The sequence below is a fragment of the Watersipora subatra genome, chromosome 5 (genome assembly GCF_963576615.1).
Source record: "Watersipora subatra chromosome 5, tzWatSuba1.1, whole genome shotgun sequence".
NCBI lineage: Eukaryota > Metazoa > Bryozoa > Gymnolaemata > Cheilostomatida > Watersiporidae > Watersipora > Watersipora subatra.
In genome coordinates this window covers 31125427-31146189 of record NC_088712.1, presented here as the reverse complement: position 1 = coordinate 31146189, position 20763 = coordinate 31125427, and the positions used below count along the sequence as shown (strand labels likewise).

The 20763-nt window shown below is 37.2% G+C and overlaps 1 protein-coding gene across 1 annotated transcript in view; it reads right to left on the bottom strand.

Annotated features, from left to right (window-relative positions):
- Positions 1-20763, bottom strand: part of LOC137397278 (cap-specific mRNA (nucleoside-2'-O-)-methyltransferase 2-like) — a 53252-nt gene that overhangs the window by 8368 nt on the left and 24121 nt on the right. The window contains exons 4-10 of the mRNA XM_068083567.1: positions 19578-19704; positions 16023-16220; positions 15804-15921; positions 11515-11654; positions 3128-3277; positions 2573-2752; positions 1314-1490 (exon numbers count right to left, since the gene is read on the bottom strand). Coding sequence (XP_067939668.1) covers positions 1314-1490; positions 2573-2752; positions 3128-3277; positions 11515-11654; positions 15804-15921; positions 16023-16220; positions 19578-19704 — 1090 coding nt within the window. The remainder of the gene's footprint in view (positions 1-1313; positions 1491-2572; positions 2753-3127; positions 3278-11514; positions 11655-15803; positions 15922-16022; positions 16221-19577; positions 19705-20763) is intronic.

Genomic DNA, 20763 nt, shown 5'->3' with positions numbered 1-20763 from the left:
GAAAAAGTTCAAGTTCCAGAGAACGACACAGAAAGCATGCTCACAATATTCTGGGATGGAAAGGGTCAGACAACTTCAGACTTTAAGAGCCAAGGTAACACCGTCAACTCTCAAAATTACTGTGAGCTCCTGGTTGGGTGAAGAAAGACAAAGAACAAGCGGAGAGGCCTCCGGGCTAAAGGTGCCATATTCCACCAGGACAATACTCACTCACATCCCGCTGCCTGTACAATGGCCAAAATTGAAGAACTGGGCTGGAAGGTGTTAGTACACCTTCCGTATAGTCCCAATTTGGCACCAAGCAATTGCATTCTTTTGGACCATAAAAGAACAACATGAGAGACAAGCACTTCGCTACCCGCACTTACTTCACTGCCGATGCGACCACCATTGAAGCTGTGTGTGAATGGTTTAAAATCCAGACACCAGAATTTTATTGTGCAGGAATCGAGAACCTTGTAGGAAGGTAAAACAAGTATATAGAGAAAAGGGGACTATGTTGAAAAATGAAAAAAATGTAAAGCTATATCTTATTGTTATAAAATGTTATATCAAAATTCCCAAAACTTATTGACTCTCTCACTCTCTTTGTGGTAATTCAACATGTATAACTGACCTTGGATAATATTATAAAAGATTCTCAAACTGGGCTATCCATTGTGCCTTTCTGTTATTTTCAGATTATTCATAGGCATCTGAGAGGCAGTTTGAGAAAGTGACTCAAGTCATACAGGCCTAACCCTTTACGAATGGCGCTATGGAAGAGAGAATGGTAGACTTTCTAGGCAGAGTGAGTCCCGGAACAAAGTTTAACAACCTGTTAACTTGAAAACTATTCAAAAAATTTTAGAATTACACATTGTCAATTTGTGCACTTCCTGCTCCTAAGCTTTTGAAAATTTGCTTGGTTGCATTTTACTACACATCCATAACATACACATTTAAAAGCTCTCAAATAATGGTTTGTCCATGACGATGCGCGCTCTCTTCCAACATGATATAGAATATTCCAAGATAAAGTAAGCACACACTAGTATCGCAATTAGACAATAATGATGCTCATTATTTAAAATCATTTCAATTAAAAGGTATGCTAATTTTACTACTAATTACTAGTAGATCAAACTTTAAAAAAATAACAACAAAGAGCAATATTTTGGGAAAAAGTCCGTAACATTTCAGCTTTCAAACAGTTCTTATTCCAGAAATCAGCATTTTTGAAAACTCTTTACTGATGACATATTTTAAATCTCTTCTCTCCTAAATCTGTTAACCATAATAAAAACATGCAAGTTTCTAAATAAAATGCTAACCTGTCCTAAAATGTCACTTGTGGCATCCATAAGTAAGTTGTAGTCTGCTAAAAGGGAAATGTCACAAAATGAGCTGTTGTAAACTTTAGAGTCTTTCACACCGTTCAAGTTTTGCACCATTATGACATTGAGAGTCTTCCATACGTCCAGAGGGGAGTGATTAAATGGACACTGTGTCTACAACAGTACAATAAGAGGGAGTGACTAAATGGACACCGTGTCTACAACAGTACAATCAGATGGGAGTGCCTAAATGGACAACGTGTCTACAACAGTACAATCAGAGGGAAGTGACTAAATGGACACCGTGTCTACAACAGTACATCCAGAGGGGAGTGACTAAATGGACACCATGTCTACAACAGTACAATAAGAGGGAGGGACTAAATGGACACCATGTCTACAACAGTATAATCAGAGGGGAGTGACTAAATGGACACCGTGTCTACAACAGTACAATCAGAGGGGAGTGACTAAATGGACACCGTGTCTACAACAGTACAATCAGAGGAAAGTGACTAAATGGACACCGTGTCTACAACAGTACAATCAGAGGGAAGTGACTAAATGGACACCGTGTCTACAAAAGTACGATCAGAGGGGAGTGACTAAATGGACACCGTGTCTACAACAGTACAATCAGAGGAAAGTGATTAAATGGACACAGTGTCTACAACAGTATAATCGACAAACAAACAATTTTAACATGGTACACGCGACGGCGAAGATGATGCCGTTTGTAATCTGAAGGAAGAAATCACTCAAAATTTTGAATGAGATTTCCTCTCAAGTTAATTCACCAGTCAACAACTCAATTATTAGCATTAGATGAATGACTTGGTAGTGGGTACATGCAACACTAGACAACAACCTTTTGAACCAGTTGTACACCAACAGCCAACAAGAACTAGACTTGACATAAGAGTATTTGCTACCATTTACTTTGCCTGGTAGACAATTAAAATGCACCTCACACAAACATTTTCATCCTATTACAAAGGTAATTTAACATGGCTGAACATACATGTATTGTCATCACAATAATCGTTTCTAACAGGAGTGGGGGAATGAAAGGAAATCTTGCAGGTTACCTACTAAGAGCCTGAGTGACAGGAAGCAATTACGAGCCGAATATCTAGCCTTTGTGTATAATGATATTGTAATTGATTCCAGTCGCCGAGCTCATAGTAGGAAACCTGCAAAGTATACTAGTTTTCTAGTATACTTTGTGGGTAATAAGGTTGACTGGTTCTACTAACCTCCTGCGCATACAAGTATCTGATTGGATGACAGAGGCGCTCATCTGCAAGTAAAAGCTGCTTTAATCTCTCATCGGCTGTGTTGCATCGCTGTTCAAAATTACCAGAAAGTCTTCTTTTCCGCGGCTGACTGCTTGCTGGGTTAGTCTCAGCTCCATAACTGTTGAAGGCCAACACTCCCTGAACATATGTAGGTTTGATGATACAAACACTCCCTGAACATATGTAGGTTTGATGATACAAACACTCCCTGAACATACATAAGTTTGATGATACAAACACTCCCTGAACATACATAAGTTTGATGATACAAACACTCTCTGAACATACATAAGTTTGATGATACAAACACTCCCTGAACATACATAAGTTTGATAATACAAACACTCCCTGAACATACATAAGTTTGATGATACAAACACTCCCTGAACATACGTAAGTTTGATGATAAAACCCTCCCTGAACATAAGCGGCTGAGTTGCCTGATAATCATTTGGGGTTACACTGAAATGTACAGCAGCCCTGCCTTCTCCCTCAAATTATTGACCAACCTACCTTGCCAGTGGTGTGGTTAGTAGACATGCCAGTGGTGTAGCTCGCAAACCCAACTGATAGTGGGAAAGCATTCAACTCAGGACTGAGAGGCTTCAAATTCATCCTGGACAAAAACTCTCTAGCATTCTTCTCATTACTTATGCATGGAATCTGCAAAAATTTAACATAAGATATATATATATATATATACATACTAGCTGTGCTACCCGGCGTTGCCCGTGTAATAGAAAAGTATTTGGACAGAAAATTGATTTGTATTTAACATATAACAACATTTGCCATTCTAACTTTCAAACTACATATCATGAGAAAAGTTTTTGTCTTATAAACAATGAGAAGTAGTGAGAGTTGCTCGCTATTAGTCTGCGCACCATTAGCCAGTACGTTTAATAATGTGAGGGAACAGCTTCTCGTGACGTTATGCTATGACCCGACGTCGTAAGCAAAGCCGTTAGGTATTTGCTCTCATATACCTTAATAACTTATATTGGCAAGCTAGCAATTCAGTTTTTGTTGTCTAGTGGGTAGGGTGTCAGACTGGTGAACGACAGAGTCCAAGACCAGACCCTCTTCGGTGCGGAATCATTAATCCAAGATTTTAAGATCTATAGCTGGACAATCAAATCTACGAATACACATACGACAACCTACTTTGAGAAATATATAGATAGCTACATATATATATAAATCTCCAAGTTTGTGTCTCATCTGTGATTCTGTCAATCAGTGTGTCCATCTATAGCTACTAAAATCTGAGAACGAAAAGCTAACATCAGGCTGGATTTGAACTCAGGAAGATTGCAGATACATGTTTGGAAACCAATCATTTAACCACAAGCTTACAAAGGCTCTTACAATTCCAAATCTCTTACTATATAGTATATACTGTATAACCTTTTCCCAATTTCACCGCTAAATGACTTATTAATTGATGCATTGCACCTACGGGTTACAAAGCCTCTGTTATAATTATATATTTTTCGCACAACTCTATGAAACATGACGTTTTTCCATCCTCGCCATTCTAATCGAATTTGTTTTCTGCCGTACGATAGCAACAAAAATTCCTTTCAAAATTGAAATATGACCATTTGTGTATTGATTATATACGTTATTAAAAGATATACATTGCTCGCCATGGTGAATTCAGCAGTATCCGTTATGGTGAAAGCGGATTCGCAAACATATAAGCATAGACCTATTAACTATACTACACTGGGCCATCCAATGCATCAGGGGTCAGCATTGCGTCCCACTTAATTAAATAGGCACATTCTTCGTGACGCAACGTCAATGCTTTGTTCACTTTATCTAGTTCAGGCCAGCATTTTAAGTAGCAAGCCAAGGAGAGTGTAGCAGATACCAGCACGGAAAGGATTCAAAGGTAAATTTTGCTCCAATTGTTTTCAAGTGTGATTGTGAGAGATATCTAGATATATAGAGCAAGAAATCTTGTGGATTTTTTCGAGATATGCATACAAATAATGGTTTTTCAAAATGTTTTTCTAAAGTTCATTGCTGGCACTGCTATTTGAAAAGTTGTTTCGCACAAAGTGATGTCAAGCGCATAATAGGCCAAGTGTTGCCCATTTCATGAAATTTTTCATCGCCATGGCAGGTGGACATAGGCTAGTAAATGAGTATGGTGATGGCTGTGCTATATTTAAGAGTGTAGCTAAACCCAACCGGAAAGATTTTTACTTTATGATGATCTCATAAGAATGCAATCATTTACTGATTATTTTGCAAGGCACGAGAATTAGAAAATTTTTGCTGTGCATTTGGTTGTTCTAATTCTCCAGCAAATACAGTAAACTCAGTTTCCACACCTTTCCATCGGAAAAAAACACCTAGACAGACGTAACAAGTGGATAGACACCATGAAATGTAAGGACTGGATGCCTTCCAAATACTCTGTGCTCTGCAGTGATCCTTTCACGATAGAATCCTATCGTAGACCTGGTATGAAGATGGCTGCCATACTAAAGCCTACTGCTGCACCAAGGATATTTGATTCTCTGCCAAAATACTTACAACCGACTCAACCAAAGCGTAGACGACTTGCTATGCCGACCAACACCATCTACATCATCTACACCAGACGGAGATGAGCCATGGAACCTTCACTTTGCTATGAAGAGCCAACAGCCGCCAAGCAGCCTGAAGAGGTCACTCTCGACCCTCTACATAAGCACGCACAAGGTAGACCAAATATCACACCAGAGATATGTACAACAAATCTTTTAAAGAAAGTCAATGCGCTTAACCACAAGCTTCAAAGGTTTCAAAACACCCAGAAGAACACTCAGAAGGTATTCAGAAGAATTTGCTTTCATTACTGCTAAGAAAAATAAAACTCCAAAGCGCTAAGCTTGACTCGATACATGGTTGCCTGCAAGAGCTAGTAGGAAATTAAGCCAAAAACCAAAATAAAAAAGCCAAGATGGTCTACAGTCCAAAAATCAAAGAATTTACTATCACTGTGTACTACTATTCTCCAAAAGCATATGCCTATCTCAGAACGTTGTTCAAACATCCTAATGCACGAACTCGAAAAAGTATGGCCACGAGTAACGATTTCTTCGTTGATTCTGACCGAAATCACGAAGTGAACGAAAAACACAGAATTATTCGGCTAAAACTCACAGACAAAACGCTTTTAATTGGCTAAGCAAATTATTAGCGAGCACGATTCTAGCAGCTTTTGCAATTTATATAGTCCGAGGCATATAACGCGACAGGCAAGAGATTACTAACGCGATTTGCCATAGTAAATATGATGCAACTGACTTGATTGCGCCAAAGATAGCAACTCTTTCTACTACGGGACTTTTGCTGCTAAAAAGAAAATGTTATTATTAAAAAAGAAATGATTTGTAACCATAGTGTCCGAACGATAAAGAATCAACAACAGCGCAATTTAAGCAGTTGCATCATATGTACTATATCAAATTGTGCTGGTACTTTTATTGTGTGTCGTCATACGTGTCTTGGACTATATAAATTGTAAAAGCTGCTAGAATCGTGCTCGCTAATAATTTGCTTAGCCAATTAAAAGCATTTCGTCGACGATTTCGGTGTGCATGCATGACTCAGACAATTCTGTGAACTTCACGCGAATAATTCTGCGTTTTTCGTTCATTTCGTGATTTCGGTCAGAACAAAAGGAAAAACCGTTACGTGTGGCCATACCTTAAAACGCTGGCTCGAGTCTGTAGAATGCGATCCTTAAAACTCAACTGCAATGACTGTACCAGCTTTTTAGTCTCCGGTCCTGATATATGCACCAGGGATGATGCGGCACTGATCAGTGTAAAAGATAGCGGCGGTCTGTTTACACCTCATACTGTCATCACAAAAATATGTCTAGAGTCAGAACAGATCATAAAGCAGTGTGTCGACTTACAAGGAATCACTGCAAACATATGGAAGCTGGTGGTCACTAAGACTCTTTCATTAGTTTTACAAAGCATTTTGCTTCAGGAATCTTCAGGCTCAATCCACAGCAGAGCGTTAGTTAAAACTAATACATCCAGATATGCCAGAAATTGTTAGAATTCACCAGGAGGCTACAAAGGTAGCAGTTAACAAGAGTAATCTCAGATCAAAGCTCAGCCGACTGGTTGTCTTTAGTCATGTCTAGCCCTTCACAACGCGTATAAAAAATGCTGTTTGCATAACACCCAAGACGTAACATTTATATTCATGGCAGACTGCGATCAGTGTACCATTTACCAGTGTGTATGCATTTGAAATCAGTTGTACACCTAGCTATCTAACATGTTAGCCCATAGCATGGGACAACATTGATAATTTTGCAATATTTTTGGACTAGATCAATATAAATTTTTACTTGCACTTTACATATGAAATATTCAACTTTATGCTTACAAATTTGCAGGGTAGGAAATGCATAGTGTATAAGCTTTGTAACTAAAATTTTAAACCAATATCTTGTGTACTTAAGTAGTTATGTCAAGTTGCATGTAGCAGCAAAAATGTCTCTTCATTCTTTCAATGTAAACAATGATGACTCACTTGCCTGACCAGCTGCAAGTGAACAAAGCACTGACGCTGCTTGCGTCATAAAGAATGTGGCTATTTATGTAGGACACCGTGGCTTCGCATTGCCCAGTCTAGTATTATTACTATATCTATGACTATAATAGTCATAGATATAGATAGTTAACTATATCTATGAGTATAGTTAATAGGTCTATAGTTAATAGGTTTATGCATATAAGTGATAAAATTTTAGTTAAAATTTAAAGTTTACTAAAATGCATAATAATAATTCCTTCCTGTTTAGTAAGCTAAATTCATTTATCTTGATTCAGCTTTTGTCACATGTCTGACTCAAAGGTAAGAACTCTCCAAGGTACATACTGCAAATAGCAAATTGCAATGTTACATTTTTTGCAGATCATAACCGCAAAATGCACTTAAATAATTTTAGGTTACAATAGTTACTAAAGTTAGCATATTGTTTTGTTACTATCTTTTAATGATGATTTAGATGATTTTTACCAGGAGGTGATTTAATTACTATGGATTTCTATACCACTCTACACGATATTTTCGCGTTATGATGCCAACACTGAAACGAACTAAAATCATATAATTGTATAACAAATAATCTTTTATTGTAATCGTAAGAAAACACACTATATTTAGCCATTACTTGCTAATGATTTCACATTTACATTTCAAACCTTAGTTTTATTTTCCTTCTTAATTCTTTTCAACACAAAAGGTCTTTCATGATGTGAAATTGAAAAGTTAGTTGTTTGGAAAGTTAAGCATAACACCACTACACGGACATTGATCAATTTACTTTGGAAAGTTAAGCATAACACCGCTACACGGACATTGATCAATTTACTTTGGAAAGTTAAGCATAACACCGCTACACGGACATTGATCAATTTACTTTGGAAAGTTAAGCATAACACCGCTACACGGACATTGATCAATTTACTTTGGAAAGTTAAGCATAACACCGCTACACGGACATTGATCAATTTACTTTGGAAAGTTAAGCATAACACCACTACACGGACATTGATCAATTTACTTTGGAAAGTTAAGCATAACACCGCTACACGGACATTGATCAATTTACTTTGGAAAGTTAAGCATAACACCACTACACGGACATTGATCAATTTACTTTGGAAAGTTAAGCATAACACCACTACACGGACATTGATCAATTTACTTTGGAAAGTTAAGCATAACACCGCTACACGGACATTGATCAATTTACTTTGGAAAGTTAAGCATAACACCACTACACGGACATTGATCAATTTACTTTGGAAAGTTAAGCATAACACCGCTACACGGACATTGATCAATTTACTTTGGAAAGTTAAGCATAACACCGCTACACGGACATTGATCAATTTACTTTGGAAAGTTAAGCATAACACCGCTACACGGACATTGATCAATTTACTTTGGAAAGTTAAGCATAACACCACTACACGGACATTGATCAATTTACTTTGGAAAGTTAAGCATAACACCACTACACGGACATTGATCAATTTACTTTGGAAAGTTAAGCATAACACCGCTACACGGACATTGATCAATTTACTTTGGAAAGTTAAGCATAACACCGCTACACGGACATTGATCAATTTACTTTGGAAAGTTAAGCATAACACCGCTACACGGACATTGATCAATTTACTTTGGAAAGTTAAGCATAACACCGCTACACGGACATTGATCAATTTACTTTGGAAAGTTAAGCATAACACCACTACACGGACATTGATCAATTTACTTTGGAAAGTTAAGCATAACACCACTACACGGACATTGATCAATTTACTTTGGAAAGTTAAGCATAACACCACTACACGGACATTGATCAATTTACTTTGGAAAGTTAAGCATAACACCACTACACGGACATTGATCAATTTACTTTGGAAAGTTAAGCATAACACCGCTACACGGACATTGATCAATTTACTTTGGAAAGTTAAGCATAACACCACTACACGGACATTGATCAATTTACTTTGGAAAGTTAAGCATAACACCACTACACGGACATTGATCAATTTACTTTGGAAAGTTAAGCATAACACCGCTACACGGACATTGATCAATTTACTTTGGAAAGTTAAGCATAACACCACTACACGGACATTGATCAATTTACTTTGGAAAGTTAAGCATAACACCACTACACGGACATTGATCAATTTACTTTGGAAAGTTAAGCATAACACCACTACACGGACATTGATCAATTTACTTTGGAAAGTTAAGCATAACACCACTACACGGACATTGATCAATTTACTTTGGAAATCATTGACAACTTTCTACGCATTATGTTTTATTAGGTGATAATGCTACAACATTATAATATTCTTATTTTAAACGCTATATTGCAGTAAAATAAGGGGTTTCAGGTATCCCAATTACAGCCAAACAAAAATGAACAGGTCACAATACTACAACAACAACTTTTTTACTGTGTCCTAGAAAAACTGCAATATTTTGTTTTGCATTGCACGACACGTTTTTGCACACACCTCTTTTTTTGGTTCTCGGTACTATTCGGATATTTCCCTTCACTCCCACTGCCTCTGTCAATTGTAACAAGTTATTAATATTTTCACTGCCATCAATATGCAAATTTAGTTATCGTTCTACTGCCAGCCATTTTGCCAAAAAGTTGTGGATTTTGCTTCATGATATACAAATCTTTTCAACTTGAACCTATATCTACAAAATTTTTATTATATATTTTATTTTTCTACACTTGTTAACAGTTAGTGCTATAAAAAATTCAATGTATCTACACTTTGTGCATTGTTAAAGCTATGTGAAGCTACGATCGCTACGAAGCTAAAGCGATACTCAACAATGTTCTTTATTCTTACACAACTATTAATTTCACCACCATTGAAGTCAGGGCTGCTACTTGAATTGTCTGTGTAATCACGAAAATCTGAATTTAAATTAACAATAATGTCATCAACATACGTAATTATCTGTTTTCTAACACGGGCGGCACTTACGAAAAGTTACACAAAAATGTTCGTTTTCAGGTTGGAAATTCTCAAACAAGAATTTGAAATTGCTTCATTATTTTAGGGTAATTTTATAGAGAAAGCTGACATATTCAGCATAAGTAATTCTCTGTTTTCAAACTTGAGATGTACTTACGAAAGCCATAATAACACTAAATAGTTCGAACACCCGAAAGAAAAAACAATCGTTATAAGCTGGAAATTCCCAAAAATGTATGCGTTATTATTGGCTGAAAGTAATCACATGACTGGAAAATGATTGTTGTTGCTGGGTAGCCGTTGGACATTTATTGTTTTTGCAAAGAGCAAGTTTATTTTAAGCAGGAATATCTCTGGACCTTGATCATTTTTGCTGAAACTTTATCACAGAGACTAAACTTTGTGGCCAGAACTATTAAGAGAACATAAATCTAGAATTTTTAAAAAATGTGACATCGATCGTTCTGCCGTTGAGGTCTTCATGTATTTTACTGTTCCTATAACATAAATTCCCTATAACGTAAACGTTCCTGGAACGGATTATTTACGTTGTAGCATACTGTACAGGTTTTACAGTACAAGCAGATTACCAAATGAGTCATGCAAAGAAAGGTAATGTAATACAATTATATGCTGGCGCCACGCAGGGTACAGTATTTATATAATCTGCGTGTACATGCATAACTGTAGATTTGGTCATTATGTTGTGTGACGCAGAATTTTAAATAACTCAAATAAACAAATGGGCCACTCCAAATACCTAAGCAAGTGGGCCACTCCAAATACCTAAGCAAATGGGCCACATTGTCTTACAGACTATAGTGTGGCCACCTCTGGTCTATGGTATTTAAGGTTTTATTGTGGAGTTGTCGTCCTAAAATAGCATCAACGACTCATGTTATAACAACTAAAGGGATTCCTAAAGCCTGGTTCCCATATCGATTGTGAGACTCCGATGGTAACATGCGCAGCAAAACGCTTGTGACGCTAGGCTCGGCGTGATATGTTCACATAAAAGCCACATCGTTAATAATATCGTAAACATAATTGCGTAATCAAATACAATGTTCGCTCGCCATGCCGTTCCTACAATGGTGACCTTTACCCGTACATTGCATTTCGAGAAGGTTTTGCCTGCGGCCGTTTGCGAAATTTGAACAGCGCTAAACTATTGCGATGCCGCCGGCAACTATTGGCGGTCCTCGACGCATACGTTTCCATTTCATCGCTAATAGCCTGCGGTGTGTCGCCAGTGCTTTGTGACGTATAATGGGAACCCAGCTTTATTATAAGTAGTAGACAGCTTACTAATTTACAAGTGTTAAAAAATAGACACCAACTATAACCAACCAGCTTTTTATTCTCGTAGCACATTATGTTGTAGAGGATAGTCTCCACCTGCCTTGTCTTAAATGCTTCTGCGGCAGCTCTCAGCTGGGAAAGGAAAGATTCGGGAATTTGGGCTAGTTTAAACAGCGGCAAACCAGATTCTACAAAATTATATTCATGAGGGTTAATAGTAGATGAAGAGAAACTAGTACATCTCTACCTGATATATTCAGCAAAGCGTGTACAATGAAACAGTGTGGAGATTGTGTCTACTTTGAGATCTAGCTGGATAAGACGGACCATATCAGTCTCCTGCCTACAGATGACAGAGTGACAGCAGATAACACCGAGTTGAAACATCGACTCTAATTATCGTGCAGTTGCTAAAACAACTGAAGAATATTATGTTAGCAGAAGATCGCCCTCCCTACTGTTTATCAATAATAATGGATATGAATCCGTCTGTGAAATACATTAAATGCTGAACTTGCTAAAAACGTTCCCAAGAAACTTCGTAGGAAACAGTCAACAAAATGTTAACCTTGACTCAGTAAAAATATATCAGCTAAAGTAAACTGATCCTGCAACTAAAGTTGCCAAACTCGCCCACTTTTGGTCTAAACTCTTCCGTATGTATACAGAAAAAAGTAGGCAGATAACTCCCATTAAATCATTCAGATAACGGCCAGAAAAACTCTGGTTGTAAAACGACTAATGCAAACACAAGAAATAATATAAAAACATAAGAAAAATAAATATTTACAGAAAATTTTAAAAGGAGAGAATGGTACCAGGTTTGACAGCAGGCCATAAAAAGATAGCATGTCGTACACGTAAAGGGACAGTATGTCATAGAAGGACAACGTGTCATAAAGGGAGAGTATGTCATAGAGACAGCGTGTCATAAAAGGACAGCATGTCATAAAGGGACAGCATGTCATAAAGGGACAGCATGTCATAATGGGACAGCATGCCATAGAAAGACGGCATGTCGTAAAGGGACAGCATGTCATAAAGGGGCAGTATGTCATAAATGGACAGTATGTCATAAAGGGACAGTATGTCATAAAGGGACAGGATGTCGTAAAGGGACAGCATGTCATAAAGGGACAGCATGTCATAATGGGACAGCATGTCATAAAGGGACAGTATGTCATAAAGGGACACTATGTCATAAAGGGTCACTATGTCATAAAGGGACAACATGTCATAAAGGGATAGCATGTCATAAAGGGACAGCATGTCATAAAGGGACAGCATGTCATAAAGGGACAACATGCCATAAAGGGACAGCATGTCATAAAGGGACGGCATGTCATAAAGAGACAGTATGTCATAAAGGGACAGCATGTCAAAAAGGGACAGCATGTCATAAAGGGACAGCATGTCATAAAGGGACAGCATGTCATAAAGGGACAGCATGTCATAAAGGGACAGCATGTCATAAAAGGACTAGTATTTTCAATATAGCTAATATTTCAACTATCCATTGCTATTTTAGCATCATGTTATGGCAGCGAACATACATACCGTGTAACCTCTATTCGAGGGTCAACTGTATACAAATCCACCTCTAATAGAATGCCACTTTGACACTCATTATGTTTGTTCCTTACGAGCCCATGATAAAAAATGATCAGCAGAAAATTCTCCACAAAACGGTGCTAATACCGGCTACATCAGTTACTTATTTTATTGTTGTGGCTTTAGTAACAAGTGTGCTCGAGGAGATCGATTGTCAAAACTATATTCAGGTTTGAAGTCACAAAGATTTAACTATGTCCCATTGTCTTCAGGTTCGTCAAAAGCATGGGTTGCAACTTGATCTGGAGATTTGAAAATATTTAGATCCTTTTAGAATGGAATAGCATACATAGCATGGAATAGCATGTGTAGCATGGAATAGCGTACATAACATGGAATAGCATACATAACATGAAATAGAATACATTGCATGGACTAGCATAGGTAGCATGGAATAGCATACATAGAATGGAATAGCATACATAGAATGGAATAGCATACATAGCATGGAGTAGCATACATAGCATGGAATACCATACATAGCATGGAATAGCATACATAGCATGGAATACCATACATAGCATGGAATAGCATACATAGCATGGAATAGCATGCGTAGCATGGAATAGCATACACAGCATGGAATAGCATACATAGCATGGAATAGCTTACATAGCATGCGTAGCACGGACTAGCATACATACCATGGAATGGCATAGGTAACATGGAATAGCATACATAGCATGGAATAGCATACGTAGCATGCTATCGCATACGTAACATGGAATAGCATACGTAGCATGGAATAGCATACGTATCATGGAATGGCACACATAGCATGGAATAGCACACATTGCATGGAATAGCATACATAGCATGGATTAGCATACATAGTATGGAATAGCATACATAGCATGGAATAGCATACGTAGCATGGAATAGCATACATAGCATGGAATAGCATACATAGCATGGAATAGCATACATAGTATGTTATTGACATCGGGAGCTGCCATCGAGGTCAGTATTCTAAATCTTAAGTGTTTCGGTTTCTTCTCAAAACTTTGAAAGCAACATGAACGAAATTAATGATAATTTTATCAGTCTTTTACTATGTTTTACTCAAAATATTTTCTTGTCAAACTTGGCCAGATTCTTCGATGTACCTAAAAACTGCTTTTCAAAAAATTCTGACACTCACCACATTAACGTCGATCTAGCGGTGAGAGAGTACAAAAGATAGGCGATGTAAACGTCGCTTCACCTATCAAATGCTTAAATTTATCATTCCCAAATTCAGGCCCGTATTCCCTGGGGCGGCTGGCCGGCTGAGCCACTCCAACTTGTGAGGAATTTTCTGCGGCTAAGTACAGTCAAACTCGGATAACTCGCCCTCGGATAAAATGCAACATTTCATCTCGAACAAGGGTATTTGTTTGGTCTGTTCCCGCGCAATGATAAATTGCTTCAGATAACTCGACCTTAACATCATTTACTCGAACAGTTATTTGCCCAACGGCTATGGAGACGGTTTTTAGCGCTGTAGAATATCACTTTATTCCAAGCCATAGAGACAAACATCAACTTTTAGTAGTTCTTAGGCGTCGTTATTATCATCATCAGCGGCAAAATATTCTTGTTAACGACTTTTATAAAGGTTTGCAACAGGTCAAGTTTTACCAAACATACGCTTGGCCATGTCCCATCGAAAGCGTGGAAACCTCCGGATGAACTTAAAATAAAATCAGCAAAATTGATCTTTGTTAAAACGCTCAAAAGAAAAATATGTCTTTTTTTCTGAGCGTTTTAACTGCAGTCAAGTTTTGCCTATTTTAATCTAAAAACGTTCCCACTGTCACATCACTTAAAACAAAACATATCTCAGAAAATAGAAAAATATTGATACTTTCTGATAAAATTTTCATTTTCTTCATATGAGAGGCCCTACATGAGAGAAACCTGTTGGGGGCTTACACCACCCCCTCCACATCCCCCAGGTGTTCATAACTAGTCGCCTAACATTAGCCGCCCCAACTTGCAACTAGTGAATACAGGCCTGCCCAAATTCTGATTAGCAAGTCGTAAAACAGAGCTTCATTCTCCAATTGAGCGCTACCTCTAACAGTATGTTTCCATGCTTCGGATCGGTCCGGAGTTGCCAAATCATAGAAACAGTCAAACCTGAGTACATTCGACACCATTTCTGTTCACTAAGTTTGTGCGAAGGAATTCGCAGAGTGAGTACTATTCCGCATCATAGAAACGCTTCCTGCTGATGGATTCAAATCAATAATACTTGACTAAGCTCCTTGGTAAAGGTAAAAAAAACTTTCAGCATGCAACCGTGTATCTCTCTAAGATGAGAATGTTTGACTGCTACTCACGACTGTTTCTGCTTGAATTTCTGCCTTTACATTAATTAACATTTACCTGCCAGGGATGAGTTGCTTCCAAGAATGGCAAAATAAGTACTTTTTAAACCTGGTAGTTAACTGTGCAACTAGTTGACTACACATGAACTGAAAAGTGACTGCGACCCGAAAACGAGTTTACTTTAACAAGTTTGCTTGAGAGATACATGGCGGACCTTGGAAAAACCTATCTATTGTTGAAATGGTAAGGTGCGAAACTCGTTGTGTGAACTCCAAACCCATTCGAAGCATGGAAACACAGTGATAGAATGCCCCTATATGGGAAGAATTAAAAATAAAACGTCGTGGTCCTCAAATAGAGGTTTTATGGCAAATCATAATAATATATCTTTTCATGGTGGCAGGAAGTCTCACCCAGAGCTGACCGAATGAAAGGCATGAGATGATAGCCTTCAGTATCTTTTCGGTCTCTGCACACAACATAGACCTCTGAGTTGCCAGGCTTGCTTGTCACAGGCTTGTGTATCTCTACCTGAAGAATGTCAAGAAAAGGCCATTTCCGCAGTTTACATGTCTGTAGACTCTGTCACCACTAAAGAAGACCACAATTCCGCTAACCATAGAAATGCCCACCTTTGTAAAGAGAAAGTTGAGTAAGTACATCACAGCGATTGTAGATGTTTCAAACATGGTGAACATCTTCACGATAAGCACACCACCTACTGAGAGAAGTGATAGGGCTGTGTACACTTCGGCTAATATCAGAGGATAGACAATTCCTTCTTGTTCAGCTGGGTTGAGTTGACAGTCCAGACTACCATCAGCGGTGACCTGACCACACAACAACCAGTAAAATATGAATGATTATCAACGAAGTACTGACATACCAACTTGTCAGTCCGAATGAGTTACAGCGCCAGAGATCTTTACAACAAGAATGCAGCATAGCACTCTGTTTCTGGGCTACTATAACGATTGTTTACTAATGCTTTTCATTTTAGATTGGAAAATATGACCATGGTCTGCAGAACATTTTCAGTTTGTACACAGTATACACGTATTTCCAACCGGACTCTATTGTATTATGGATCTCAACCCTAATATGCTTTCTGCAGTCACGAGTAGGTGCAGAGGCTAGCACTATGTACTACTAAGTAGCAGGTCAGTAGGTCACCGGTTTGAACCTCACTACGGCATACATTGATCTTTAAGAGACACTGGCTATATTGACAGCGTGGTTGGTGGTCTCTGCTGTCAGCAAAAAGTATAGCTAGTCAGGTTACTAGCGCGGTCAAAAACATAGCCATGAGTCTAAACAATTTCAGTATTTTAGACAGGGAGACAAAGATTATACTATCACACTGACTCGACAGTGTTTAATAAATGAAAATGGTAACCTATGTTAAAATTTTTCTTTCAATATGGCAACATTCGCCTGATAGGACAATTATCATCTTCTGATATCTTCACATTCACGTAAACACAAGATGAATGCTGGTGTTGCACTGGTAATAAAAAAGTCTTTGAACCGAAAATTTGTTTTTCTTTAACATATACAACGTTTACCATTCTTTAAAATTCATATCAAGTTCAAGTGTTATTTGTGCAGCTCAAATGAATCAAGAGGAAAAAGATAACAACTGTAAAGGCTTTCAAACAACTAACTTTTAAATTGCATATCATGAAAAAAGTGTTTTGTTGAAATAAATTAGGAAGAAAAATTATACTATAAAAGTGTTTAAATGTAAAAGTGAAATCATTAGCAAGTAATAGTTAAATGTAGTTTGCTATGCTGCGATTACAAGGAAAAATTATTTGATATACAATTATATGATTTTAGTTTGTTTCAGTGTTGACATCATAAGGCGAAAATATAGTATAGATGTATTATAATAGTGGTCTAGAGAGCCAAAGTAATTTTCTAATACAATAATTTTCTATACAATAACAACTCTTGGTAAAAATCATCATTAAAAATAGTAATAAAACAATATGCTAACCTTAATAACTATAGTTACTAACAATAACTAAGTGCATTTTGTGGTTATGATCTGCGAGCCTAAGAAAATGTAACATTACAATGTACTACGTGCAGAGTTCTTACCTTCGAGACAGACGTGTAACATAAAAGCTGAATTAAGATAAATGAATTTAGCTTACTAAACACATACTTGAAGGAAGTTTTAATATGCATTTTAGTGAACTTTTAACTGAAATTTTATTACTTATCTGTTTGCGGACACGTATTTACTATAACGGATGATGCTGACCTGAAATACAATCGCCAAATTCTAATTTCGAGATAAATGTTTGTGGATATCGTTTGGGGAAAAGCAAACTAGCCCTAGGATGACAAAGACAAAAAAGCATTGTGTTTCATAGAGTTAGAGTTTCAATTTATACATCATTTAGCCTGTGCACTCGAGAAAAGGTTATACGGTATATACTAAGAGTGATTGAATAGTAAGAACAGAAAAGCTTGGTGGCTAAATGTACAGTTTAAAACTTGTGGTTGCAATCTTGGTAAGTTCAAATCCAGCAGGAAGTGAGCTTTTAATTGCAAGATTTTAGTAGCTCTAGCTAAAGCACAGAAGAAAAGACGCAAACTTTGAGATTTATATATATATATACATACTAACTGCTACCTGGCGTTGCCTAAGTAATAAAAAATTCTTTGGACAGAAAATTGATTTGTATTTAACATATAACAAAATTTGCTATTCTAATTTTCAAACTACATATCATGAGAGAAGTGTTTTGTGTAGTTGAAATAAATTAAGAGAGAAAATAAAAAACAACTGTAAAGGTTTTCAAACCGTTGTACATTTAAAATTTCATAACTTTCAGCGACGTATATATTTTACTACTGCACAGTGGAACTTCAGTTCTCAAACATAATCCATTCCAGAAGGTTGCTCGAAAACTGAGTTGTTGGAGATCCGAAACAATTTTTCCAATCAGAATAAATTTATGTAAATTTTAATTCGTTTTAAGGTGAGAAAACAACTTTGGTAAAGTATTTTTTCAACATTTTACACCATAAACTGTACTGTATACTGCATACTATAAATAAAAACGTAGATATATATCGTGTTCAATTTTAATAAAAGGTTTTCTATTTATGATAATGGAAAAAAACAAAAGTAAACATTTCGTATGTTTGGCTCTTAAAACATCAAAAACATTAAAGGCTACGATACAATTCTAAAAATTGCAGAAATTGATAATTGATGATGAAACTGCCAAAAATTTAACAGATTAGTTACATCGAAAATCGCAAGAAAAAGAAAATATAAACAGAAAAGGCACGTTTGCTTCACATCTTTGGAGAATCCTCCAAAACAATTTAAGGTAACTCGACTGGAGGGGTAATCTCTCTAGCAAATATATTCGGTAAATTTCTTTGTCCCAGATGGTTCCTCTCTTTCTTGTAAAAAATTTATGAAGCATAAAATACTGCTCTGTTTGTTAACGAATGTTTCCATGCTGTTTCTGGAGCTGTTCTAATTTCAATGCGCATGCTCTGATTTGGTCGAGAATCGAGAACCGAATTTATATCCGAGCTCCGAGACGAATCAATCTCAAAATCTTTGGGCCGAATAAATTAGCCCTAACGAAAAAAGACGAATAAGCATCGCGTTGCATATACTTACGTTCCAAAATATTTCTGAACAGGAGCATCGTAACACGTGGACACCAGGCTAAAATAATTAGCACGCGCATTGGGTATCCTTTATATTAAAACTTATATGATCACTATGGCGTTATAGCTCTGTGGTAAAGCGTCCGGATAAGCAACTTGTCGATGCATTCGTCGTGAGTTCAATTTATACATCGAAATGCGGAATGTTATTATCAAAATTTTAAGATCTATAGCCGGAATGACACACATATACAGACAAGAGACAAACACATACATACAGACAAGAGACAAACACATACATACAGACAAGAGACAAACACATATACAGACAAGAGACAAACACATACATACAGACATACATACAGACATACATACAGACAAGAGACAAACACATACATACAGACAACAGACATACTTTGAGAAATACATATATAGATTAGCAGAATTTTTCCTTAATTCAATAACTATTAAATGACCAAACACTGGGTTGTCTTTAGGTCTGTCACGAGTGCCCAGTACAGCCATGCACGGTATCTACAATGTACCAGCTGTATAGGAGATCCCAGCCGTTGTTTGGCTTGTTGTACCACATGATCTATATTGGTGCGTCTGGTCAGATCTCCAGTGTTGTCCTTACCAAACAGCCATTTGTCTAGAGAATGTCGAATTAATCTACAAAGACACCTCAATTAATTTACCGGGTGCGAAGCTTCAACAAATGCTAAACCGTTAAATAAATTATGCAGAAATCATAATTTAGACGAAACAGAAATGTTGATTCATTGGTTTGTTTAGCTGAATCAAAAAGTTGGGGCAAGTTACCCTTTCAAAGATACATAGAGTAAACCAGGGATGGCTAAAATATGATCTATGGGCCAAATGTGGCCCGTTTGCCTATATGACGTGGCCCGCTTGCCTATATGACGTGGCCGGCTTGCCTATATGACGTGGCCCGCTTGCCTATATGACGTGGCCCACCTGCTTGTGCTAATTTTCACTTTTGAAACTCACTGGATTTGTTATGCATAACTATGCGCTGTATAATTATTGTAGGCATCCAAAAAATCTGCATCCCACAACTTAATGTTTAGACTGAATCTACAGTTATACATGTACATGCAGATTTTATAAATACTGTACTCTGCCTTGCTTCAGCATATAATTGTGTTACATCACCTCTCCTGGCATGACTTATTTGGTAATGTACTTGTACATGCAATTACATCAGCATTTCATTGGCTAGTAACTTCCTGTGGCTTAATTATAAATATGCTGACAAATCAGTTTTGTTTCATAAACTTCTAGTAATCTGTAAATAGACAAAATGATGATGGCTAGGGCGGAGAAAAAGCAGAAGTTATAGCCTACTATTCAACCATTTAATGATGACTGGATGATGGAGTTGCTTTTTATCCTGTGTTATGTTAAAGCTCAGTGCTTAATATGCCATGATACAAATCAACATTCAGAGACACCACAATGCTAACTAATATGCCATGATACAAATCAACATTCGGAGACACCACAACGCTAACTAATATGCCATGATACAAATCAACATTCGTAGAAACCACAACGCTAACTAATATGCCATGATACAAATCAACATTCAGAGACACCACAATGCTAACTAATATGCCATGATACAAATCAACATTCGGAGACACCACAACGCTAACTAATATGCCATGATACAAATCAACATTCGGAGACACCACAACGCTAACTAAT